General features: G+C 38.8%; 1 protein-coding gene across 1 annotated transcript in view; it reads right to left on the bottom strand.

The window, feature by feature from the left end:
• The window catches only part of IL16 (interleukin 16), a gene marked incomplete at its 5' end in the record, with an annotated part of 38,803 nt that extends 32,097 nt beyond the window's left edge, over positions 1-6,706 (bottom strand). Inside the window, 2 exons of the mRNA XM_082321331.1 lie at positions 1,673-2,084; positions 6,657-6,706. Of these exons, the coding sequence (XP_082177457.1) occupies positions 1,673-2,084; positions 6,657-6,706 (462 nt within the window). The remainder of the gene's footprint in view (positions 1-1,672; positions 2,085-6,656) is intronic.
• Positions 6,707-27,484: the final 20,778 nt, after the last annotated feature.

Consider the following 27,484-nt stretch of genomic DNA (forward strand, 5'->3'; position numbering starts at 1 on the left):
CATGCCACGTAATGGCACTCAAGATGATGTGCTCCCATTGTCTACAATGTACCCATTGTCTACAATGGCACTAGGCAACCCAAATGCTGCTGTAGGGGACTGGGTTGCTGACTAATTTATGTCACCATCCATCCAGGCTCCTGACCCATCCTGTTCAGTGACACTAATGCTCCAGCCTAAGAGTGGAGTTATACCCATAGCAGTTATATTTTATCTGTGCAATGGTATTAGTTATGAGACTTACTCTGTTCCCCAGATCCCTATTTGAGCTGCTTGCCATCTCTAAAAGCAAATGATCTAAACTTACAGTCTGCAATAAGATACTGAGTAGTTTCATATGGGTATGGATCACAACAGTTATTGGAGCCCTAAATATTTTGGAGGTGTGCAACGACTGTGGCAGCTGACACACACCTAAGAAAGTGCTTCAGCTTTGTTAAAGGAGAAGAGGGGGTAGTCCACAGAGGCCAGCTCCTTCATCACTCACAGAAGGAATTCAGCAGAGTGCATATGGACTGTTTCCAAAAGGGAGGAGGTGGTATGGTTCTGCAGGTGACTGAGTGTATTTGGGGACTTGGGTCAGTGTCACCTATTTATGTTTTCTGTCAGAATGTAATAGAAAGTTGGCTTGTTTTTGTCCTCGTGCTGGGACTTTGCCAGGGGCTGAAACACCTCACATCCAGAGCTCTGTCCTGCTGCAGTCTTTGTGATATTGGGCTGCATGCTGTGTGATCATTAGCAAGAAACGCAAGGAGTAAGGGGAGATTCTGATTTTCAGTACCACTGTGCTACTGTGTGTTTAGTCATAGAGATCTAGTTTTAGTCAATTTCTATTGAAAGTATGTAAAATAAAATAGAATATATAAGAAAAAAATATTTTAGGTGAAAGAAGCAGTTCTTTCACATAAACCACTATTTGCACAGGTAAAAGTCATATAATAAGGGAGGTGTCACGAGGACACAAACTGTATTAAAAGGCATCATACTTGCAGTGAGGTCCCTTTTACACATCACACCAACAGGTAGAGAGAAAGTGGAAAAATTAGGATATGTCACTGAAAAGGAACTTTCTAAAAGCACCTAAAATATATTGCTCAGACTGAAAAATTTTTGAGATTGCTAGGGTTAACGTAATTACTTCTTGATTAAAGAATAATGTTGTAATATGAGGCTGTTAAGAGTTTTATGTCTCTAGGAAAAAGTGACATCTCTGGTGGTTTTAGAGCCATCACTACCTCCTTCCTGAACCAGAGAGAAAGAACATCTGCCTGCTGAATCTCCTGTGTCTTTCATACTATTAATATAATTCATACTTGCATAGCTTGTGGGATCTCATGGTATCACACTTTACAAATGCACTTTACTATAGTGACAGTTTTATATTTTGAACTGAATACTATATTGCAGGTAGAAAGCACCAGCTGTGCTAGTCTGAATATACCGAGAGTGGCCTAGCAGTCACTGATTTCAGAAGAACATCAATCAGCAGAGTGCAACAGCACAGCAGGGAAGTTAATACATTTTCGTGCTGTTTATACAGAGCAGGAACACTGCAGGCTCATAGGCTCTGAAAAAGCCAAGTAGAATCCTAAGTTCCTGAGAAATATGAATTAATCCATTTAGGAACTACTGCAATGGGAAACATTACAATATACTGCACCAAGTTGCCTACCTTGGTTTGTAACTTTCTTCTCATGTTGTTGCAGTTCTCATTTGCTGCAGCTTTGGACTGGACCAGGCTGGTGATCACACACGGAGGATCAGGTGGGCTGTCTTCTGTCTCTGATGTGCATGGCAGTTGTGTTCTAGGACAGCAGTCAAAATCCTCTTGACCCCAACTGGTAGAGATCTCAAAGGGATCAGGGCATTTCTCATCAGGACTTGACCCATCATCACTGGTTTTGGCATTGCAAAGTATAAGTGATCTTGAAATGGAGCGAAACTTTCTTGACTTCCTGTTCCCAGCATTGCTCTTTCGATCCATCTTCAGAGAGCTGGTGGTGCTGCTCTTTTTCCTATCATTCTCCCATTTATGCGGCATGATACTTTCAATACCTTTCTCCGCTTCTCTGATGCTAAACTCCCTCCAGAAAAGGAAATATAAAAAGTAAGTTGTAATATACCCCTCTTTCTCCCACTTAATAACCTACACTACTGAAAAGCCCTAATGAATAAATCGAATCAACAGAGCCTTTCAGTCTGCTAACAGCCACGTGATATCTCATGACTTGCTAATTCTGTTTCTGTGCAGTGCTCTACTAAATTCTCCTTCACCTTTTCATTCTCTTCCTATGCTCCCCAAGCACAATGGAGTGCTTTTAATAAATGTTTTTGATGCTTCCATTGTGCTGCTTCCTTTGGGCTTCTGCTGAATTTGCATGTTGAAATCCCAAATTGAAAAGGAAGATACTTTAAAAGCATTATTCTATCCTGCTAACATTATTTGGAAAGCGGAAGCTCCTTCTGAAGTTTGATTCATGAAACCACTATAATTCAAAGAAGATTAATCAAATTGTCGAGGTTAAGTTCTCTACCTGGCACATCTGATTTGTAAGTGGTTTAGCAAAAGTAGATCTTAGCCATGAGAGAGCAAGGAATGTCAGGCTGCTATAAAACTCCTACCTTTGCAGGCCAGAACTCACTTAAGACTGTGCATTTAACAGTAACAGAGAGATCCAGTGAAGCACTTAAGATGTGAATATCTGATTAGGGATTGAACTCTATAAAGGAATACAGCTCCAATACATCGATCAAAAAGTGTCCTATTACAGAAACGGTTTGTTTCAGCATATGATTCAGCATACAAAATTAAGAGAAAATAGAAGAAATGCTATACAATCAAAATGTGGCAAAAGTTGGAGCTTTTGTAAAATGAGTAAAGTAATGAGCACGTTACGATAACAAGGGGGAGCTTTGTTAAACTGTTTCCTTTTTCTCTCAGAAAAAGTTTTCTAGAAATATTTTGGTAGGTGTGTGTCACTGCTGAAAATTCAACAAGAGGAAATCTAAATTAATTACTTTGACTTTCTCACTTAATTTTTATTATTGTATTAATTACACAAACTTTTCTATTCTTTTCACAGTACCTAACTGATACTGTATGCTGCCATTCTATAGAAAATACCTACTGAAACTAAAGGATTTGTATAAATCAAAGATGCTATAGGTGTTATAAACAAAATCGAAAATCAATGTAATTTGAAAGGCACTTCTCAAGTATACTATTGAGAGAAAAAGTTTGTACATTGTGCTCTAAACTAGGTTGTGTTTGTTTTGTTTTGGTCTTTTTTTCCTACTTCTATGCAGAATTAAGTAGATATGTATGCACTTTGTACATGAAATGCCACTGGTGATATAGAAATAGAAGGCAGATTTTCTAAAGGCTCCTTACAGCCACACAATAAACACACGCCTGCAAGTTCTGACTGAGCCAGATTCATATAATAAATCCAAGCCAGCCTTATCATAAATCTGCAGAATTATTTTTCTTTTTTTTTTTTTTTTTTTTTCCCCCTCTCATACAAATAACCAGGTAAAACAAAAACAGATGATATATACTATGCCATTGAGTACCTGTCTAAAGGAGCTATATGGCATTGCTGGACAAATACATAATTCAGCATGAATCTGAATGTGTTTTGATTTGTAAAAGAAGAAAAATTTGCACATAGATCTTTCAGGAGCAGTGAAGAGGTCCCTTCATCTCACAGGGAGAAGGATGTTTATTTGTGCAGTCCTTTCTGCCATTTTTGATAGGTAATGCTCCTACAGTCTTCCATCATAACTTATTTTCCATCACACCAGTCCTAATATTGCTCTGCTCCCTCATGTCTCTTTTCCAAAACAAAATCCCTAACACTTCAGAAACTCGTGTCCTGAGTATTGGAACTTGTCAGATTTCCAATAGTGTCCTTGTAGGACACTATTCCAGGGCAAAGTTTAAGTTTGAAAGTATCCAGAGAACAGGACAAGTTTCACAATGGTGGTGTGTTTTCTGCCCCTCTCCTGTGTGTCTTTGGGATCCGCTCTGCTCCTGTGGGAGAATCTGACCCCACTGGATAGGACCATGGGAGCTGAAGTCACTGAGCTCCCAGCCTCCCCCACACTGGCATGAGGGAAGCTTTCAGGGTCAAACTTAACTAGCGTATTCTCCATTCCCTTCAGTACACAGAATGCTCTACTTTTTTCTTTTTTTCAGAGTAGCCTCTTATGAATAACAAGATTTGCAACCATGGGTGAATGCAGCTGTGGTGTGGATGGAGGACTGCTCAACAGCACAGCCACGCTCCCTTCCTGTGACGCGCTGAATAAAAGGACATCTAAGCCTATGTGTAAGGACACAGAGGCTAGAGGGGATGCAGAAAGGTATGGCATAGATGGAGCTCAGCTTTAACACATAGACTTTGTGGTTGACAGGGGTTCTTATTTCTCTAGGATTAATCTCCCTTCCTGCATTATTGAGAGAAGCTACTTTTCAGAATCTCTACATGGTAATTTCTTTTGAAGTACAGAGATGAAAAGTGCTGTGAATTATATTACAACAATAATTTTGAGAACTGAAATAAGTGGTTGGTGGTGGTGTAATTCAGCATCACAAGTTTGCAATTTTTTTCTATGCTTTTTTTGTTGATTACATTAGTTAAAAGCTGACTGACATTTATCTCTACTAATACGTAAAGACTTTCAAGGTTTGGAGATTTTGTTTGTTTGTTTTAAAAAAGACACTTTTTAGTGTTTTGGTAAGCCTAAAGCTTTAGTCTACCATAATAAATATGTACCTAATTGCAATTTTTGAGTTGGGAAATCCCTGTTAGCATTCCCAGTATATTAGGAAATTAATCTTGTAAAGCTTAATGTTGCTTTTTCTGTATGTCTGAAGGTAGGTAAAAATGCAATCTGACCCATTAGACCAGAATGTGGAGTCAAAAAAGCAATAGGATGGCTAGGATTAGAGGAACTTCTGCAAGTACCTCCCCTCAGCACCCAGGTAGGAAGCAACAGAGCTAACTTGCTGAAGGTGTGTGGAATGCACATCACTTGAAAGTCTGCAACAGGGATTGATGCTCCTTCTGTGATTCTGGCAATTGCTATTAGACGCTAGCAATAAGAATGTCAGAAATGAGCCCAAGTTGCACATTCAGACCTAAACAATCTTGCCTAGGGGGGAAACTTAGAAGAAATAGCACTTTTCATTCAAGGATTTCGATGTTGTACAAACATTAACTGCACTCTTACTTCCCCAAAGAGAAAGAATTTAAAAAGAGCTATTAAGCACATGGGTAAGCAGAGGACTTGATAGCTTAATGGTCAAAATACAGCTCTCTGGAGACTGGCATGCTAGAATGAAGGATGGAGAGATGCAAGAGCCCTTTCTCGCTCTGCCTGAAGCTGCTGAGCTTAAGAGGGAGCACTGCCATCCGTACTAAATGCTCCAAGAGGTGCCTCTCTGACTATGCTAAGCATCTGGGATGCAGAGAACATACAGAAGCACCTGTTGAAACAGTGAAGGAAACACTGTTTTAAGTGCATTCTGCCAGCCCACCCCCCGCAATGCTCCTGAGTTTTACCTTATGCAGAGAGAACATCTCTTTTGCCCTGCTGCATCAGCTGTTTCCCCCTCCCCCACCCTCACCAGCTCAAAGATCAAGTTTAACCCTGAATGACTTACCTAGTATCTCAAAGCAAGCCAGTGGCTGAGGTGAAAACAAACCCAGCAGACCTGAAGACTTCCAGTTAAATGCTTGCTCTTGCTCTAAGTATTAGATCACAGCCCAAGTCTTAACTAAGGCAACATCTTTTCCAGAGCTGCTGATTCAGGGTTGCATAAGTGACAGAAATATAGGAGGTACCAAAAACATAGTCTATAAGTTTTCCAATAAAAATATCCAGAAATGTTATTTTACACAGAAAACGATATCACAAGTGCCAGAGAAGCTTTATGATTCATTGCCATCTTCCACCAAATTTAATTCAAGGTATTGGTGGCATGGACAATTACTTCAAAGTCAATTCTCCAAACCATTCATCTTTTCCTCCAGTGCACTCACTGCTTGTCATTTTCTCTTGCCATTCTTATACCTCCAGCATGCCTGATGGAAGTTGTCTGTGGTTTGTAATGCAAACCAAATGTTCCTTCTCTGTTTCTTTTTTTTTTTTCCCAAGCTTTATTTTTCCAGCTTTAAAAAGCCCTAACTCAGTCTGCCTTCTGCAAACAAAATACACGATTTGAGCTGTGCCCATTTGGTTCAAATTCTTGATTGGATATTAAACTGAGCATTTACAAGATGAAAATAATTTGGTGTAGCTCCCAGATTGAATGCAAATGCTCTGCTGTTAACCAGACAGTAGGAAAGATAGAACTTTTCATTACTAGCAAGGACAAGATGAGTTTTACATTACCAAGTGCTAACAGCATGATATCTTGCGTCCCATTTTAATCTAGATCTTGTGATCTTTGTCAGATTCATTACTGAGCAGTACTATTAGCACTGAAATATTGCAGATGTCTAGAATTTCCAGGCAGTAGGAAGAGCTAGAGATTTTGAAGTTTTCTAAAGAGTAAGAAACTCTTGGAGAGTTGAATTTACTGTTAAAAAATTTTAAAAAAATTAAAAAATCCCTAATTGTAAAATAAAAATTCAAAAGGAGGAACTTACAACAGCGAGGCAGACAAACCTGACTCCTGCAGAAGGTTGTTCCTCTTCATAGGCCTGGCAAAAAAAGACAGAGTGAATAATTGAAAACACACTCTCATGGTGTCACGTGGCTTGGTTTCAGTAATTCTGCTCAGTACATTGGAACGGAGCTATTGTTTCCTAATTGAAGAAAATGTCAGCAAGGATAGATAAACAAAAGCAATGGGATGCAGTATTGGGGAAGCTGTTTCCAGCAGGCTCCCAACTACCCAAAGAAGGCAAGACCATTTAAGGAGTTTGTGTCATTTGTTTTTACCCATTGCTCTCTGGTCCTGGGATTGATGGGGTTCAGGCATGTTAAACCTACTTGAGGGGAGGCGAGGGGGGCCAGCCAGAATCTGTGCTAATCAAGTGCAGGATTTCCTGCTGGAGGCTGAGATGGCAAGCATGTTTCTCATAATTTTTAGCAGATATTTTAAGCATTAAGCTAGTAAGAATTTCATAGGCCACTTCTGCTCCAGGAGCAAAACATAATAGGAGCCCCTTTTGAATGCCAAGTCCTTGTATTGTGCATCATGAAGTGGCATGGTCCCTTTAACCTACCAGTTCTTAAATACTCTCCCCTTTATGGGCTAGACTGCAACTTTGTAATCCAACCTGATCAAGGACCCAGAAAATTGTTGCTTTTTCCATAGAGCATCCAGGGAATGAGAACTACGCCATGGATTCCAAATTACCTCAATTACACCTTTAATTTGCTGCACAGTAAATGGTTCTCAGTCTATTCTACTATTGTGGCGACTCCCCCCACAAAACACTGCTTGAATTGCATCTACCATCAATTTTAGGAGCAAGCAGCCACCTTTCTGCCATGTCCCTAGGCACACCTGGCTGTTTTTCATCAATCACACAGATCAATGTGTCAGTCCCCACCTGTCAATCTTCAGTTCTGCTCACACTGACAAATAACAATCTTGCTGCAGAAACCTACTTTCTCTCGAGTTTTTGTGATAAGATACATAGGGAGTTTGTAAATAATAATAAAAAAATGTTCCATAACAGAAAGAATTGTCTCTGAAACAGTTAATGATAGTTTATTGAAATAGTGAGGCCTCTTTGGAATGTTCTTGCAAACTATAAATCCTATACTTTTCAGGAAAACGTAAACAGAAATCTGAATTTTACACCTGGCCCTGTCTGGTCATGGAAATGGTCAACAGCAGAGCGCTTAGACACCTGCTGCCCTCTGTGTTCTGTGGCTTGAAGGTCCTGATTTATTGGTCTGTCACTAAACTTGCAAAAAAGAGAGAGAAATTATAAAATATGTTTAAAATATTGCACTGATATGGTGTCATGTTTAGCAGTCATGTGACTTCTAGATAAAACATGGACTGTGAAGACAAGCATCTGCCCCATGAGAATGATGTACATACTGGGAGAAAAAGTGAAGATGCAATCTCTGCTCTGTACAGTGTCTACAGGAGCCTCAAAACACTCTGTCACTGATAATACAATTGTGGCTAATTTATATTTTAAGTGTCCACAAAAAGACAAGAATTTGACATTATTTTCTCAACGATTAAGTTTTCAGGATATTAGTTCCCTGAAGGAAATCTGTTGTAAAGGAAATGGTTTGAACCTGGATCACTGGATGATAATAAACATGGAACATTACCCAACTCTTTTAAATTCTAGCTTTCCTGGAAAGGGGGAGAAATAGGGAGCTGATTTTGTGTTTTGGGAAACAGTTCTTCGCTGTATTTGAGTAGAGAGGACAGAGGCCTTGTACATAAAATGGGGTTTTATAGTGCTAGTACTGTAAAAATGAAATATCAGTGAGGAAGCAAAGCCACATACTGTTTACCACTTAACTGTCTTACACTGTAACACACACATGTTTTTGTTTAGCAATAGAGAACTCATTCACACAAAATCTCAACAGCCCCTAAGTTTTGATCCAAACTGATTGAGCTGGAAGCTCAAAAGCATTGGAAAGCTTTTTTTTATTTCTTCCCATTGTCACATGCTATTGCATTTCCTGACTATGAGCTGAATACTGTAGTCCCTAAGCCACTGGGAGTTTTGTTCATTCAGAATCTGGACTTCTGCCAGGGCCAGCAGCAGAAACATAAATATCACAAGGAGGGGCTGTTTTTTCATGTTGTTTTACTCTAACCTTTTGCAGTTTTTTCCATCTTCTCTGTACAGTAATTGTTCAGTGCCCAGCAGTGAACAGAAAAGCACATTTTTAGAGGCCAGAAGGAAAAGGAGAGAGAGAGAGAACCTCTACTGTGCCTGCCATGTTGCACTAATGGTATGCTTTGATATTGGATACTGTGGTCAATCTTCATTACTTAGCTCGAAGGTATTGTACTAGGAAAAGGGCAGGGAACACGATCAGAGGCTGGAATTTTGTATTAAAAGATTGAAATTACATGGACTCTCCTTTACAGAAAGGAGCTGCATTGATAAAGGTTTATGAGATAATAGGTACTATAAGGAAAATCAGCTGGGTTCCTTTACTGCCTTCTCATGTGAGGGACAGGAAAAGAAGAATGGAGTAAAATGAAGAGAATTCAAACAAATAAATGGAAATACTTGAAACCTAAAGCATAATTAATGTGTGGAACAAGAAGATAGCAGAAATCATGAGCACTTTGAAGTTAGCTGTTTTGCCTTTGATTTCAGTGGGACAGAGATTTCACCTCAAGAGATGAGTTGATGAAAATAATATCTGCAGTTAAAGGGAATGGCATGCAGAAGGGGCAGCAACTCTTGCTTCACAATAAAAGTAAAACAGTACCATTCACAGGTAGAGTGATACTTCTGCCCTGGGATAGGGTCCTAGTTACCATAAAATGGAGGAACTTTTCTGATGTCTGGAGTTAGTGTCTATTGGAGGTGGGAAAAGGACATAGAGGAGCCATTGAATTTATTTTTTATGACAGTTCTCTTTTGCCTGACTAAAATCAGGATCTATCTGGAACCATAGCAGATACAGGAGCTGACCCGTCTTTTCCCCAAATTATTTTCCATATCCAAAGGTTTGGATTCTAGAGGACAAATATGCAGACTATTCAGTACTAAATATTTTGCCTGTTGCTACTGGTGATAACCTTTTCCAAAAAGGAGCATATAAATTTAAACAGAACATTAGTACTGGGCAAAGCAAATCTAAGTAATGATGGAACTTAGCCTCAATCCTGATCTCCACCCAACTCCAGATACTGCTTGTGTTAATGGGAAAGAAAGCCAATAGTTTGGAGTGTTCTAGTTTTTGTCCTGTCCTTACATTGCTCAGCAAAGTGATGAGTTACTTTTGCCTTAAACACAGTCACAGTTTTCACATTTTGCCATATTCCAGGCAACAGTTATGTTGCACAGGACAATCCATCCCCTCGTTGCTGCTAAGCCAGGACTGGATTAGTCATCTCTGTCTTGGGTTTCGCAACTTTCACTCTGTCCTTCCATCCATCAAAACACAGCAACATGGCACATTGAGTCACCCTATAAACACAGTTAATCCAGTATCCTTCTCCAGCAATGGCTAATAGCAATTGCTTCAAAGGGATTACCTTGTAAAAAAAAAAAAAAAAAAAAAAAAAAAGAATCAATAGAGAGCTTGCTTTCAGGAAGGGTTTCTTCTGAGTACCTTATTGGAAAGAGTAGGCTGGCACTCTGAGGTTTTGTATGTATTCCAAAATTGTTGAAGCATTTTGCATTATGATTGGATAGTCTTGTTTTAGCAGAAGCTACAGCTGCTCCATAATGGATAAGTATTGCATTATGTCAAATTAAGTATATCTTTCTAATTCCTTTCGTCACTTAGTACCTAACTTTTGCCAGGAAGCACAAAGAATTTTTTTTTTCTCCTACAGATGAAATGAATCCTATGTAATGTAACTGTAATTTATCAATTTATCTGGCTCCCATTAAGCTTTTGATTTCAAGAGTATCCAGAGGCAATGAGTTTCATGTGTTACATAAAAATGTACTTCCTTGTAATCGTTTTAAATTTGCTGCCTCTAAGATTTGTTCAGTTCTTGTACTAGGAAAAATATCCTGGTCTTCAAGTCTCTGTAGAATCCTTTTCTCATTGATCTCTGCACTGATGTCATCCTCTATCTTCTACATACTTTTATCTTTTCTTCTTCTGCCCCTCCTTTCTCTCAGCTGCATGCAGCTTTCATATGTTTGGAGCTCCTCCTTTTTCTTCAGATCTTTTTTTAAAAATCCACTTCCTTTTGTGAACTTTATTACCTGACTCTTTCATAATGGTATCCAGCTCTGCAGCCTTCTAGACTGTTTTCTAGTGAATTGCCTTCCTGTGAGTTAAAAGTTCCTAGACCTTGTCTTCCCAAATACGTTTGTGTTGCATGACATGCACTCACACTCTACATGATTACTAACCTTATTCTGGTGTCCTTACTTGTTGCAGTGCCTTAGAGAGAAGCTGTAAAGTATCGCTGATATAATTCCATGGAAGACGGTCTAATGCTAAGTGTGCACCCATCAAAAAGTACTTTTACCTCATCTTGAGAACATATCCTGGAACACGAAGAATATGTTACTGTATACATATAATGCTTTGTTTACAGAAAAAGTAGCCCATGTGATCTACATAAGTATTAAGAGTGTGTGATTGAAAAATTACAGGACTATCAGTGTAAAGAGTATTGACTGTAGCTATGGTGTGGTATATGAAGCATGGCAAGAATGGTAACCTTTTAACAAAGTGTGGGCTGTGTTTGTCATTTTAATATTTTTGTACTGGGTATATAGGCTATGTGTAAGCGATCGTGTTGGGCTTAGAGAAACACTACAGAATATTCATGTCAGCTGTGAAGTTGCTAAATGTCTGGTACTGAAGAAAAGGTCCATCAATTTTTTAAAGCCATTGACCAATACACAGTTTATAACTTACTGCAGCACCAGAGTAGTAAAAACATTATGTGAGCTCCCTGTATGGTGTCATTCTAATTTAAAACAAATATTTTAAAAAGTTATGACTTTACCTCTTCTTTCCACATTTCCAGTCACATAATGTTCCTTTTTCATCTGACTTTTCATTCCTTTTGATTTATATTACCCTGAACTGTAGGCTGACATAAGAGGGCCTTTAGGTTGAATGAAAGGAGAATTATCGATTGCCAAAACTATGATTTATCAGGAAAAAAAGTAAAGGGTAAACGAAAAATGAACTTACTCTACATACAAAAATCATATGAAAATTTTCTCTGTATTTTTCATGAGTTCAGCATAAAAGGTGTATTTAGACCTGTCTGGTTTTACATTTTATTGTGAGTCCATGTCGGATTCTGTCATATTTGTTGCTACTGCCTTCTACTTTATACCTTCAACAGCCAGATATGAATGAATGGAAGTACTGAAAAGGTGAATATATTTAGTCCATCTGAGTACCAGTGGCAGAATTTGCTCCATATTTTACACTCTGGCACAGGTACAACTTTCTACAGCAGCCTGATCTCAGTCTTGCTGAGGTCAGAGGCTTGTTATCCTTTAGCATTTCACAGGTAGCATGCATGGTCCTGTCTTGGTTGCTGGGTTTGTTGGTTTAAGTGGTTTTGTTTTGTTGTTTTGGGTTTTTTTTCTGAGGAGGGGTGTTGTGGATTGTTTTGGTTAGGGGTTTTTGGGGGGGGGTTTTTTGTTTTGTTTTTTTGATTTGGTGTTTTGTGTTTTGGTTTTTTGGTTGGGGTTTTTGTTTGTTTGTTTGTTTTTTTAATTAGCCCTGTCAGTGATTGATGAGGAATTATGCAATCTCTTCTCTTGGATATCTATGCCTGAATAAGATGACTTTACCACATTTATAAGTACAGTTGCTATTTCAACTGCAAGGCTTTAGGAGTAGCTAATTCTGAGTATTTGTCATTCCTGGTGCCTGGCAGAGGGAAAAGTACTTAATACAGGCTGCTGCTTAACTCTGCACTAAACAAGTCTTGAGGACCCTTCACATTTCTGCTGCTTTACTTTATCTCTAAGGCTGTGACAATCAGAACGAAGCTGAGCAGATGTTTTTTATTTGTGGTGTTGAAGGTAACAGTATAAAGCTCCAAGGGCAGCTCTCTTGCTCTTAACTTCTGCAATACTGTAGCTTTTAACACTAACTTTAATCGTAATGCACACCACGTATGTTACTCACTAGCATTATTGTTGACAGCAAGATGAGACTAGATTATTTTACAGGTTTCTCATGGGTGAAACAGTATAATCTGTCATATAAATAGCTCCCTGGTAAGACACAAAACACAATGCTTCTGGTGCTTCATGAGATCTGATGACACCCTGCTCATAGGTGTGATAGAAGGTGCCGGAGTCAGCTGTAGCATCCTAAACAGTCTAGGATCTAGTGTCTTTGGGAGATGACTTTTATTCCATGTTTTGAAATCAGCCTACACCTTCAGAGCAGTATCTAATGTTACATAGCTTGGAGCCAGTGACTGAGAGATTTCAGCTGAGGATTCCTGATCTTCGATTTTGTTTTTCCTACAGAATCACAGGTTTTAAGCCCAGAAAAAGTTGTTCTAATTAGCTAGTCTGATTGACTTGTCAAAGAGAAAAAATTAACCTGCAATTCCTGTACTGATGGCAATAACTTCTGCTCCAGGTAAAGCATATCTTTTACAATAAGCACCAAATCTCAATGTAAAGACACTATTCCACCTTGAAAACTTGCTATATCCTCAGATAGATTGTTACACTGGTTAGTTACCATTTCTTTTAAACACTGCCATGTCCTGATACTCATTTGCTTTTATCTCTGTATTTGTCCAAAAGAGCTTGGCTGTTACGGTTATGGCACAGTAAAGGCCCATGATCACCTCCCCAGCATTTTTCGTGAAGATCAGTAAGGGGGACCATGGGGTGGGAGGTGTCATGGAACTTCATTGCATGACGTAATATTTGATTGTTTTGGGGTTTTGGGGATGACCTCAGTTTAAACACTGGAAAAATAATTGTTAGGCCCACAGTGTCTGTAGTCCAGGGCTACTCACCAGATAGTGATTAATTAAGCCATAGCATTAGGGAGTGGAAGGGGATACCTTAATCCATAAGAAATTGGTATAACTCAGATCACAGGTACTATATTTATTTTGTAGCTGATGGAGGGGACAAGAGCAGCTATACAATTGGATTGCATGACAGATTGTCTGCCTCCTGACCACGTGACTGTCTTGTGAATAGACTATCTGTAAAGGTTGCCTGGATATGCACAAGAAGCCGGTATGTCTGTGAATGTGCAAAACAGCATGTTGAGGCTCACACAATGCCATGTACTACAGTAAGCTTGGTCCTGAGGGCAGCCACCAAATGACCCTGATGCTGGAGCAGAGATGTGCTCAGGGAGGTCAAATTTTCCAGTGTCCTTTTTTCATATATGCTCATTTTTGATCCAGAGAATATCTAGTCATCTCTCCCGAAGAATGTCTTTTGTCTCGGTTTGGATTTCCCAAAAGAAACAGCCTCTTCTGGAATTTAAGTCCTAAGTAATTGTCCAAAATCATGTTCCAAGACAACCATACAACCACCAACATAACCCAGGATTTCCATTCTGGTCTTTCCTTTTTCTTCAACATCTTTTAAACTGATTATCATTTTTTTTGTTTAATTCATGGAGTCAATCTTAAAAGACTTGACTGAAGTAAACATTCAAGAGGTAAGAATACCCAGACGTTTGGGGGCTACATACAAGAACAGGAGTTTTACAGTTGCTTTTTTTCCTATTTCTGGCTAAAACAAAGGATCCTAAATGCATAAAATGGGTAGAGGAAAAATGTTAAGATCTTGACAATATCAGTTTAGGCTCAGCATTAATCTTGGGCAAAGGTGTAAACTACCTATAACTGAACCTTACCAACCACATCTAATACACGCCACTCACTATAAAGCAGTAACAATCTACTCCAGCTCATTTTTTGAGAGAACACTGTACTGAGTATGGAGACCTCCTTCCAGCTCTGATAGTGACCTGCTGTTTTGACCTTAGATAGGTTTACTTTCCCTCACTTCTGAATCCTTGTCCTCATCAACGAAAATGGGTTGTGGCTGTCACCTTCTTTCTTGGATGCGTGGGGTGGGGATTTCTCTGATAAAAAGTACTACAAGATAATTAAATGGTATTTTTTTAATGGGACAAAGAAAATTATTAACTACTCTTAGAAAACAATAAGAATTTGCTGATGTCAAGTAATGATAGCCTATACCAACCCATCTCGTATTATGCAGAATCTATCGCATACGAAGTTTATTCTATATGATAAAGCATGCAAGTTATTTTACAGTGTACAGTATGTGTCATACTGTAACATAGACAGCATAAATGTTATGTTATAACAGCACTAGGCAAATAAAAGCAGCAGATCACATCACTGGTGCTCTCTAATAGCAAAGAGCTGTAAAAATGATGAAGAGGCCATCGTCTGTTGGGTCAGTCCTTCAGCATAAATTGAAGTAATTTGACAGCCCCAGAGCTTTATGTCATCTGTTCACAGCCACAGGCTGATACAGTGGGGGAAGAGGGGACCTCCACCCTGACAGCAATCCCCCTGCAGAGAAGCAGCAAGGGGTGCTCCAGAAGCCTCTGCCCTGCCTGCGTCTCCCAAGGGGCTGCTCACCAGGAGGTGCACGCTGGGCTCGGAGCATACCAGCTCCACGGCAAATGAGGTTACACTGGCAGTATGGATAATATATCATCAATATGTGTGTGCTATACTAGCCTGCATGTTTTTTTCTGCAGGCTCATACTGAATGAATCAGTTACTAATGAGGCTTGTAATAAAGGGTACTATTAAGTGAACACTGCATTAATAATGCTGGCAAGGTTTCAAGTCTACAGATGTTATTTATAGTATATGACTAAACAAATAGTTATCCCCTTTGAGGCTGAGACTCCGGAGCAATTTACTGATTTCCTGTATAGGCTAGTTCATACAGAGATTCAAGTAAATAGTACATTTGGATGTCTTGCTTGGAACTATGCTCTGAAACTGTAGTAGATAATCATATTAATGTTTAATTTTAAAATGGTTTGGAAATGTGGATGTGTTTTCAGAAGTTTAGATACTACCCCTGTGCAATTCTCATGGAGAAATGCATTTTTCTGCATTGCTTCTTTAAAGAAAAGTAAAATATTTAAAGATTATAGCTTGCAGTTACACAGCAGAGTTGAAATGAACAGAAAAGTTAGAAACAATTCTGGAAAAAAATGGACTTAGCAAAAGCTAAAAAAAAAAAAAAAATAATTCTATATCCTCTCCTTTTCATCTGGTTTTGAAATTAATTAATTTCTCTTATTTATGAAGATTAATTGCAGTGAGAGAGATTTTGCAGATTTAAAATGCTTTCAAGTAATGAATCATTTGATTTGTGATTTTGTTTCTTTTCTGCCTCTTATAATAGTGCAGATTTAGAGAGGCCTTCAAAACTGAAGAAAGCTACGAACTCACAAAAGTCTCTGGTCCACTCTGCTGGCTTTTATATGTGCTAGGAGAAATAGGAGAAATACTACACAGCAAACTAAAAGGGTCCTAAATTAAGGTACTTCCATGTAGAGCATCTCTGTTTTAAGTCATAATGCTGATAAGTGAAGAACAATAATTTACTTTGAATTTCTCATATAATTTAAGACCAAAACAGCAATGACAGAGAATAGACAGACAAAAACATAGTTTGTGAAACACCTCTGGTTTTACCTCTTATCTGTTTACTCTTCTCTTCTAAATTCTCAAATTAAAACAGCTGAAAATTATACATACTGACATATAAAAACAGCTGACTGTATGATGCCTAAATAATTTGCTATAAAAATATCACTTACCATTGCCAAGTATCTTCTTATGTAAGTCCACTATTATCATGCCTTCTTGGATAGGAAATATGCAGCAGAGTCAATTCCCAGTGCGTTAAATACTTGACAAAATAATAAATGCAGTGTAACTCCACAGTGTTTGGATATTTGACTGTAACTCCTAAGCATTCAAAGTGACTACTCAATATAACAACTTTTCCTCTGCAGAAAATGCCTTGCTATTTGCCAGCAAATCTTTAATGCTTTAGATTGGGTATTTCCAACTACCGCCCTACTTGCTAGGCAGATGTGTATAAAAGAGATGTTATTTCACTGAATCAACCACTGAGATCGTAACCCTTTTCCTGTACCACAAACAGAAATGTAAAACCTCAGACTTTCCTTTTGGACTTTTACTGACTTGTGTCTGTTGTAAGAAAGCAAAACACAACTAGTCCAAGGGCTAATATATGGAAAATGTGTTAAAATGTTTTAGATCATCTCATTGCTTCTCATTCTTGCAATTCATTGGTTAACTGGCTCGTTCTGTGTTTATGTAGTTGCATGGTACAAATACAACACCTAAACTTCTTGCCCAAAGTTGAAATGATTCATTTATTACTTTTTACCCCCACCCCCCCCACACACAAAAAAAAAAGAAGAAAGAAAACACACAGTGCTCATTTAACCCAAGTGAGTGAAAACACCTTTCATAAGGTCTGCAAGGGTTTGGGGAGTTTTTTCTTTGGTGAATAAAGTCTGTGTAGTGGAGGGAAGAGTTTTGTCTGAGGATGGCAGAAATCAAGCTAAAGCAAACGGACACAAACTAGGATTCTTTTGCTGTGTGAAAATAAGATAATAGTAAAGGAGGTGAAAATGTTATTCATATCAGATCATCTGAGAGGGATTCATTGTTTTGGGGAAGTGAGTGCAGGCAGGAGGAGGGAGGAGGTATTTTTGTGAGGGTTTGTAAGACTGCTAGTGCTTTGCTCTCTGAAATGACATCATTGGCCAATGTTTATTTATGTCTTTTTGTGAGGTAATTACTCACCCTAAATAGATAATATGTAGGCTTTCCATCTTCTGGGTACTTATAAATATTAGTTAATTAAATGTTATAGCCACAGTGGAGAAAGCACAAGAGAAATCATGAGTGAGTGCTGTACTAAGAAGTGGAAAACAGGACTGAGTAAAGACATTTCCTCTGCTCCTTTTTCTATACTGGAGGGAACAGGGCTATGTGATAAGTCACTATTCCATAGGATGTACCACCCTGATTTCTGATGCTGGCTGTGGATCCAGTCACTGTCAGAAAGAGGGCATTACAATGGGCAACTCTTGTTCTCCTGCCTGAGTCCCAGCCATAATATAAGTACCTCTGGCACAACTCTGATGGGACAGTGTTATTCTACCTTCATTCATCATCCTCTCCAGATGGGTATTAGACTTCATCAAATTCTAGCCCTAACAGCTTGTTTCAGGACCACAGCTGGAATCAGCATGTCTAGACTAGCACTGATTTATTCCTGGCTCTCAGACCTATGTGCATGCTACTATTCCATATGCTTCCTGTTAGAGAGGTAATAATGCCATTTCACAGCATAACTTTAATTTTTCTTTTTTCCTGCCCTCTTTATTGTTATTAGAATTTATTTTGCTTATGTGAGAAAGCGTCCTGCCCCTGCTCTGGACAAGACTACTGCCAGTTCTGCTGGAACAGAGCAAACTTCCAGACAAACAAAATAAAGTTCACAAAGGAAACGGTTAAATTTTCTGACTGCCTTCACTGTCACAGAAAATGCTAAACACATTTGTAAGTTATATAAAACTGCATCAGTTCATATTTTCCCCTCCTGGTTCCACAGCCCAGAACAGCAAAAGGACCTTGTGACATCTCTAGACTCTCAAGAGTTTAGTAATAAAAATAAAAATCCTCAGCAGAAAACAACACTCCACACCCTCCCACTGCTGGGCAAATGAGTTTCCCATTTTCCTCACTTAGCCTCAGACTAAACAATGTTAAATTTACAAATCTGACATCTATTTATAGCAAGCACTCTACCCTAGGAACCACAGAGGTTGGGGTATATCATTGTCCATAATCCACAGTACAGCTTTCAACCTGGCATGTCAAATAATTAGGAGAGAAACCTCCTGCCTTAATTCATATCTAAACAATATATGCACTGAGGCATGCTATAGCCCTAAGCTGGGGGGCTTGGGTGTTCCTCTGCTGTAAATTAACCTCTGATTTTAGTTTTTCTCATTTACCATGTAAACGTAATTGATAATGCCAACAGCATCATGCGCTTCTATCAGCAGTCTGCAGAACATGGGGAAGTGGCCTGCTGTGTAGGTACTGCAGGGGAGGCAAATTAATGGATGTCCAACAGCGCTGATAATCCTGACAGCAGACACTGAAGGAACTCAGCTGGTAAGCTGTGCCTGCTGTGAGGGGAAAGTGGACTAAAAAGCCCTGTGGGGAGCAGCAGGGTAACTGGTGCGGGGCTGTGGAAGCAGCAGAGGGTAGTTCAGATATGTAAGTGCAGGGCATGAGGGAAGGAAGGGATTAAAGGAGGAAAGGTCTCAAGTTAGGGTGTTAGGCTGGATTTGAGGAAGCGGGTAAAGATTGAATAGAAGGTGCTGGGTATAGGCATCAGCTGAGCCTAAGCTGGATAAGACGTGGTGCTGGATTGGTCCCTGCAGACCGGGCTCAGGGGAGAGCAGAGAAGACGTTCAGTGAGGAACTGACCCTTTCCCTTTTTCTCTGGAGCAGCAGGGAAATGACCTTCAGGCCGTGTGCTCGAAAGAAGCTCACCCACAGTCTGCATGCCACTTTTCATCCATTCATCTCAGTAGATATGACAAAGGTCAGTGGCTCCTGCTATCCTTGTTTACAAACTGATGAACTGAGTAGCAGAGAAGTTGTTTAGAGAAAAAAAAATTAATTTGAAGGATGTCACAATTCTGACACCCTTTAAAAATCTACATTATGGAAGTCTGTCTATGCTCCTAAAATCTTTTTAATTGCCTTTTCCAGGTGATTCCTATTTCTTTTCAGATAACAAAGGCAAAATAAGCTAATCTTAAAATTCAGAATACTTTATTGATGTATTGTTATTATTTCCAGTATTATTCTGCAATCTATCTTTAATATAGCCTGACATCTTGTTTGCTTTTTTGACCCCTACTGTGCACTGACTAGAAGTTTCCATTAGGCTGTCCACAGTAACGCCTAGATCTTTTTCTTGAGTGATTTTGCAAACCGTCAGTGTATATGAATAGTTCACATTGTTCCTTTCAATACACATTACCTCACGCTTACCTACACTAAATTTCAGCTGCCATCTTGTCTGGTCCCTTCCTTTAGGGTTGTTTTTTTTTTAAAGTTGTGGCTTTTCTAAACAATCGTGTAATTTCCCAATTATGCTGTCTCTGCTATTGCATGCTTGCTTTCCAGATGAGTAGTAAATATATTAAATTAACCCCTTGTTAATATCCTTCCCAGCTGAAAATAACCATTAACTTGTATTTTTTATTCAGTCTTCACTACTTTCTGAGTCATAATATTTTTCTTAGTCCTCAGCTATTCTTTACCCTTAAACACCTTATGCCATTTAAAATATACAGCTAGGTTATACCTCTAAAATTATACTTTTATCCATTATTCTAATGTCTTTATTAAATAATTTAATGGCAATTGGCTGTTAAAACTCTATATGGACAAGTACAGCCAGAGTAGCTAGAGGCAAAGCTAGCATTTACCTAGAGCAGCAGAATGGTAGCAGAGAGAAAATCATAATCTCAATGTGCAAGAGTCCTTTCCAATCTCCCAAGAGCAGCACGGAGTAATTCACTAACAGCTGAATTCAGTAAAACAGCTCCCAGGTGTTGTCAGCCTAACTACTGAGCCCAAGCACGTTCTTTTGTGCATCCAATCTCACATCTCCATCTTCCCCTCCCCGCTCCCTTGACGCTGGGGGAACAGCTTGTGCTGGTCTCAGACTGCTCAAGCAAAGAGCAATGAGAATAGGAGAGAGGTTGGAGGATGCAGCTCTTTCTCCAGCTAGCCTCAGGCCACCCACCCTCGCTGTGGCCTTGGATGCAGCCTTGAGAATGGATGCATGTGCCAAAAAGTGTCAAGGAGGAACAGCATCCTTACTACTGAATAAAGCATTAAAGGAGCCACTCTATGTCTAATTCTGGCATCCGCTCTTTTTAGCACAGATGTTAACAAGGTTGGAAGAGTTCAGAAAACAATTATAAGAAGTCTGAGGACCATGTTTTGCAGTAAGAGGTTAAAGAATTTGGTTTATTTTCTTCCAGCAGATAGTTGCAATGTGATTTCTTTGCTGTCTGTGTACATACCTTCATAAGACAGAATTCAGAGGACTGGGATGTGAAGGCAGATGCATTTGAATCAGAAATACAGTTAAATGAAAGTTCATCATTAAGTTAACTAGAGCTTCCTGGAATGTTTTTTCTGTTCTATGCAATTTACCACAGCAGCGATGTATGGTTTTGGGCATAGTGGCTAATCTCATTTCTACAGTTAATACTCTCATAACCAATTTTGGGAGCTATGTTTCTGTTTGTTTTTTTTTTTGTTTTGTTTTGTTTTTTTTTGGGGGGGGGTGGGGGTGGGGGTGGGGGTGGGGTGTCCAAAGCCTGCCCAGCCATTCATATTTTGCATTAATGTTCTTCTGGATTGGAAGAATATAATGTAGTAATTCGCAAAATCAGGTAAAATAGATTCACCTCACTAATAGTTAGTTTTCTTTACCTAAGTGAAGCTATTAATTATAATTTATTAGGTGTTGCCCTGATTGTACTCAACATGCAAACATTACATAGATCAGTGAATTTTGAGATGTGAACCCAATACACATTTTATTCCATAACCAGTGGCTTTATCATACCAGGATCTTTTTGCAGTACCAGGAACTATATGAGGCAAACTGTTTTTAACTGTGGCAAAGATTTTTTTTTTTTTTTTTTTTAAATCTCTAAAACACTCTTTCAAGCACATTTTTTAACTTTGATCAACAAGGGAGAAAAGTATCAACACAAAACTTCATGGACTGTTGTTGAAGAATATAACTATGGCTATATTTGGCTACTAAATTGTAAAGATGATCATTGTTTATTTCTGTGGGGAAAACAACCTATGTTCACCTGCAGAAGCTTAATATCATATTGGATTCTCCCCAGGGACAGATAGCTTTGCAAGTTTAAATATATTTTGAACAGCTTTAGTTTGTGCTCTTCTTTTTCTCTGTAATTTTGTTTTCACGGATGTGTTTTCCGAACTCTTTAAGAACTCCTTTCATTGCCTATCAGTTCAGTTTCAACTTCATTGCCTACCCTCAGGAAGCCTGTCCTAGCCAGTGATGCTGTTACGTTGCAGGCATAAGAACTCTAGGTGATGAATACTCTCTTCGTGACAGTTACACAGGAGGATTGTGCTCACTTAATTACACTGTTCATTTGGAAAAATTGCTGCCCTACCCCAGCATGTTAATAAGTTCTATTTCATGGAATAGCTTCGAATATGTTTGAAAAAATCATTATTGTGCATTTATGCCAGTTCTGATGACATCTTTCTTTACAACATGAACCTTGCGTTGTCGCAGAAGACCTAAAATCGCTATAGGTTACATAGGCTGACCAAAAAGCCTTCACCGCTTGTTGGCTCGTATGTAACGCTTAACCTCTAAAACCAAACAGCTAATGGTTGTGTTGTGTAACAGGCCAAATATGTGGTATAAATCGGCTTTGCTTCAATTCTTTCTGTGATGAATGAACGTTCTGTTCTCAGAAATAATTGCTTAGATGAAAAGGTTGCACACATCAACCATATAGTGCAAATGGTTACTCCCCAAATCCTTGTTAAGCTAATTTCATAGGAAGCAGGAATTTGTGTTGGTGTTTCTGAATGCTGTATAAAGCCCAGTGTTCAGTAGAAACCATTCACTAGTCCCAAAGTGTGATACTGTTTAAAATCAGTTAGCACTTAAGGACAAAATTCCATAACCGCCTAACATGGCACAATCAGTTGATATATAGTTAGATATTAATTAGCATGGGACAGAGGAAAATGTTGAATTACAAGTACTTCTGGAAGCATCAAAATTTTCAGTGAGCAGTGAGAACACTAAGCTATGTTGTATTAAAGGTCATACATTGTAATTATTGAGATACTTACATGGATCCCTTTTAAACAAATTGTCGTTTGTGTCTGAAAAAGAAATGTGGGGAAAAGAGAATAGATGCAGAGAATTTTTGTCTTGATAAATTGATAAATTAATCAAAAGTGATAACTTCATTAATTCAACCTGTGAAATTTAGTGCCATTTGAGACCAAATATATGCAGGCAAATTTTATGGTAAATTTTAGAATGCCAAGACACTTAAGAACAATGATAACATTTTCTCTGTAATATTTCTGTGTTGTTCTTATGAGCACCTAATAAACATCCACAAAATGCCTCTTACTATCTTCCTCTAGGAAAGAGTTACACCCATTTAACAGGGAGGGGTGCTGATGCACAGATATGGTAAATGAGGGATGAAAAGGCACATGATACATGTATGACAAAGTGCAGAATTATCATTACCATTATCTAGCTAGGGAAAAGGAAGGAGTTTTGTCTTTGTTTGAAACAGTGAATGGAGATACGAAGCTCAAACATAGGCGATTTTTGGCCTGGGTGGTCTCTTTGCTCTTTACCTCTATTACGATCACCCATCTACAACGGTGCCATAAAAACAAAAGACAAAATTACTTCCTGCCCCTCACCTGGGCTGCATCAGTTTACCATGTACATAAGAAATAAGTCCACTCCCCATTTTTGTAATTATGATCTATTATACATTTTACTTCACAATATGGATAAGCATGACTTTGTAATGCTATGCAGCTGTGTGACCACCTCATCACTGGGTGACTGCATCTTCCTCCGATGCTTGTCTCAGTGCTTGCCATAGCTGACCACTTTCTTCAAGAACTTTCTAGGCCAGAGTTAACTGCAATAAGTCTATAAGGTTCGCAGTTTCATACTCAGACCTTTTCCTTTATCCTGGTTGGCTTCCCCTCTTTAGGCAATAAGGCAGAAGGCACTCTTTAGTTACCTTTCAAGCTGCCCATTCTGTTAAAGAGCTTGAATGCTGATGGATTCAACTATGCCTGCTTGGGACTCCCAAAAAAACGTTTTGCCAATACCACAGCAACCTGCTCGAATTATTAACATTTGTTCGATTTAAGGTCTAAAAATGTTTTATTGGTCATAAATATTTCTGTACAATATGGTGACTTCTGCCAGAAGTCCTGTTTTGATCCAAAGCTGGTGTTTCAATAAGGAAGTTTTGAAGAGCAAATTTCAACTGCCCTTTTGGCAGCAAATTCAGAAAGCACAGTAAAATAAATTAGGACCTTATCACAGAACTTATGCCACCAAGGTTAAAAGTTGCTTTTGTTGCAATTATGAATTACAGACCACAGAGTGAAGTGATCTAGGTTCTCTACTCAACCTGTTCTAGAAAGAGTTATCACACTGACTGGCTTAGGAGGAACAAAGAGCACAGCTTCTAAGTTGGCCCATCTCTAGGCAGCTTTTCTCTGTGAGACTATGAGTAGAACCTGAGGTCATCTGGATTCGAGGACACAATTGTGCAGCAAGCAGGAAGGGGAGTGACGATGAATAAGAAAAAAGGAGGCATGCTGAAGCAGCATGTGTAGCTAGAGTGTTATTCTGGATTACCATGTGTTGCCTTGGAGCCATTTATTATCAGACCTGAATATGACCCTGACCACTTAAGATTACACTGAAAGAACTAATTAGTTCAGGTAGTTTCAAAAGAAAGCAATTGATCTTTTTATATGAGGAAAGATTGTTCTCCTGCATACACTGAACTCCATATTATTTCTGTGTCAGCATTAAAGTACCTAGTGTGTATGCGCATATAGTGCCAATTCATTTTTATTTCTATATATATGGATGTACATATATATACGTACATATATATGTATATTTATATGGCAAAATGTGCCTCTTTTCATGGTCAGCTAAATTCACTGGTTATTTGCAAGACTATAATACATCTTGGGTGTTCTGGCTAAACTAATGCTGCCAAAATTGTCAGCAAAAAGACCGGAAGAGCTGATGAACCTTAAACTTTTCCCCAAACAACTGCTCAGTTGTTTCTTCAGGATATAGAAGAGGCAGAAAGCCCAAGCAAGAGGAGTGGTAGGAAACCAGGGAGGAAGGATAGAAATTGTTGTCTGATGTGGATTTCACAAACTGCTGTGTTTAATCTTTTAGAGACCCTAGAACAATAATCCATGCTAATTAGCGCTGTAGGAGTTTTAAGAGGTTTTGCCCGTAAAGAAAAGGTAACTCATACTTTAATTCAGTGCTTTTCTTTTTCACTAGTTTCTTGCTTTCATTTTGCTTAGGGATTTAATGTTTTTGTAAATTCTACAGGTAACAATTTCAGAAACAGCTAAATGCCATTTTTTAAAGTGATTTTCTTAGTCAGACTAAGATCTCCAAAGTTATGTACAACCTAATTCATAACAATTTTAACATGAACAAGCTGCTGAAAGAGCTCTTCAGTTTCTCAGGACCAGTGTCACTTTTGCAAATGGGACTTAGGCTAACAGTTGGTTAGGTATTTTTAACTAGTATGCCATATAATTAAATAACTAAATATATATATATAAAAATAAATACTGCCATATATAATTCTTATTCCCCTCTGTGGGTTTGTCAGAGCCACAGGGACAGCACTGTGGTTTGTGGGCTCTTCTCCTAGCAACTCCTATTAACGTCAGAATTACTTGGGCAGCTGCACCTTCATACCCCACACTAAGAGTTTACTATTTGGCACTGGTTTATGTGTAGGTTTCACATGTATCTCTGGTTATTTGCACCAGGTCTACTTCAATTTCTTGTTATCTTACAACCACTTTTAATAACAGCTTTGTGCTGTTACTTAGTGAACTTCTCTGCTGTAGTTTCTCATATTTGGAAAAAAAGATGAAGATAGGGTCCCTGCCCCAAGGAGCCTATAATTAAAACAAGACCAGCATTATAGAAACATATATACTAGCTGGCCTGTCACTGGATGGTCTGTCTAGTTTTGTTTTGACGTACTGTACGGAGCAGCATTTAACAGATGTTGGGAAATTAGCTCTCTGAGCTTCTCATATAAACATACAGCAGAGATACATGTGTATGAATTAATTTCATCATCGAATGTGGGTATTAATATCAACAGGCATTTTTTAATGTTTGTGCCTGTTCTACTGCACTTTGAGTCCTCCTTGCCAAAAAAATAGAGAAACTTCTCAAGAGAAAGTTAAGTGACCCTGTTGTAGCAAGGGTTTCTAGTGCAGTACTGATGATTCTGTTCTCTTGCATAAAAGACATTGCCTTGTACAAGCCCACCAGTGAAAAAAAAGAAGAAAAGTGTCAGTTGTTTCATTATATACCCCCCATAAACTGTCTTAACAAAAAAAACCCAAAACAAACAAAGCAAAATGGGAGGTCTCCCTTGGTCTTTACGGCAAGTTGTCCCTCTCGTTATAAGTAATGCTAACCTATCATGCAAATCATGTAGTTGACATTATGGCTGCTCATATCCCTGCTGAAATAGCACACATCCAGCAAGGTGACAGGTCTTTCCGCTCCTCCTCTTACCCAGAGGAATGCAGTATTGAGGATTAGATTCCCTTTTACTTCTTCCAGGATGAAGTCAAACCAGCGTGAAGAGGGGAGCTAGCAAGCTGTGGCTTGCCCCTCTCTATACTGTATACAGGCAGGTCAAGCAGCGAATGGAGGCAAGACCTGGGACAAAGCCTAAAACAGAACAGAATTTGAAGAGAGGTGTAGCTGACAAAATGACATAGAGATTTCCTAATTTCCACTTGTATTTAATGTATTTTGCATATCACCTCTGTATTTTTATTTTGTGGCCCCCTTAGTTTAGTTTTCATGCATTAAAAAGTCTTCAAGTGTTTCTAAAGCAACAAATACGGTTTTAAAAAGAACATTCCTGCCCTGCCAGATTACAACAGACGTGCAATATTAATTTAGGGTGAGTGGGCACAGATGTTATCAAAATCACCCTCTCACCTGCCAACTCCACCAAATTTTCCAGTGCTTGGACATTTTCTTCCACTGCTGTGTGGAATATCTTATTGTAATGTTCTTTGTGCTCTTTTTTTTTTTTTTGCCCTTTTTTTTTTCCTCAGATGTTTTATCCAGTTACTAAACCTATATACGGCCTCCTGCTCTGATCAGCTGTCTGGGCTAAAACAATATTTCATGACAATCACTGAAAAGAAAGCAGCCTCTGAAGATACTGATGTGATTAGGGTGAGGGGCCAGGGACTTGTGCTGAGTGCTAGAAGAGCACTTTATAACCACGGCAAATCAGTAAGTTTGGGCTAGATGACATGGCAGGGGAGAAGTGATGTGAAATACAAGTTGGGGAATCATGCAAAAGAGAGGGAAAGTGAAAAGGCAGATTTAAAACTGCATTTTCATTTTCCAGTGTTACCAATGGGTGAATTTACTAGGAAGATGATGCTTTTCTTGGCTGACTCTGAATTCTCTGTACCTCTTCTTTACTTCAATATTGTGCTGCTAACACACATCTGCACAGCAAAACATGTGCAGATGTGAGTTCTCTCTCTGCCTCAGGCCTATGAAAAGCTATATTAGCACAGCACTAAATCTGAACTAATGCACCCTGTCCCTCAGCGAAGACTAATAGCTCAGGATCAGCTTCATGCTAACAGCTTTTGAGCTGCCTGGAATGGAGGCAAAGTGAGTTTTATCTTCCCACAATGTACTTTGTAAAGCTATCCGTATTGGGTCTAATTTGGAAGAAGCACTAAAAGCTTTCTTAATACATGATTTTGCTTTTCGTTGGTATATGTCAAAGTGCTCTGCAAACGAGGCAGGCATCACTGTCCATATTCCATGATATGCAATACTAGGACAAGCAAATTACAGTGCCTGCCCTTAGCTACACAACA

This window comes from Platalea leucorodia (genome assembly GCF_965183815.1).
Source record: "Platalea leucorodia genome assembly, chromosome: 9".
NCBI classification, from domain to species: Eukaryota; Metazoa; Chordata; class Aves; order Pelecaniformes; family Threskiornithidae; genus Platalea; species Platalea leucorodia.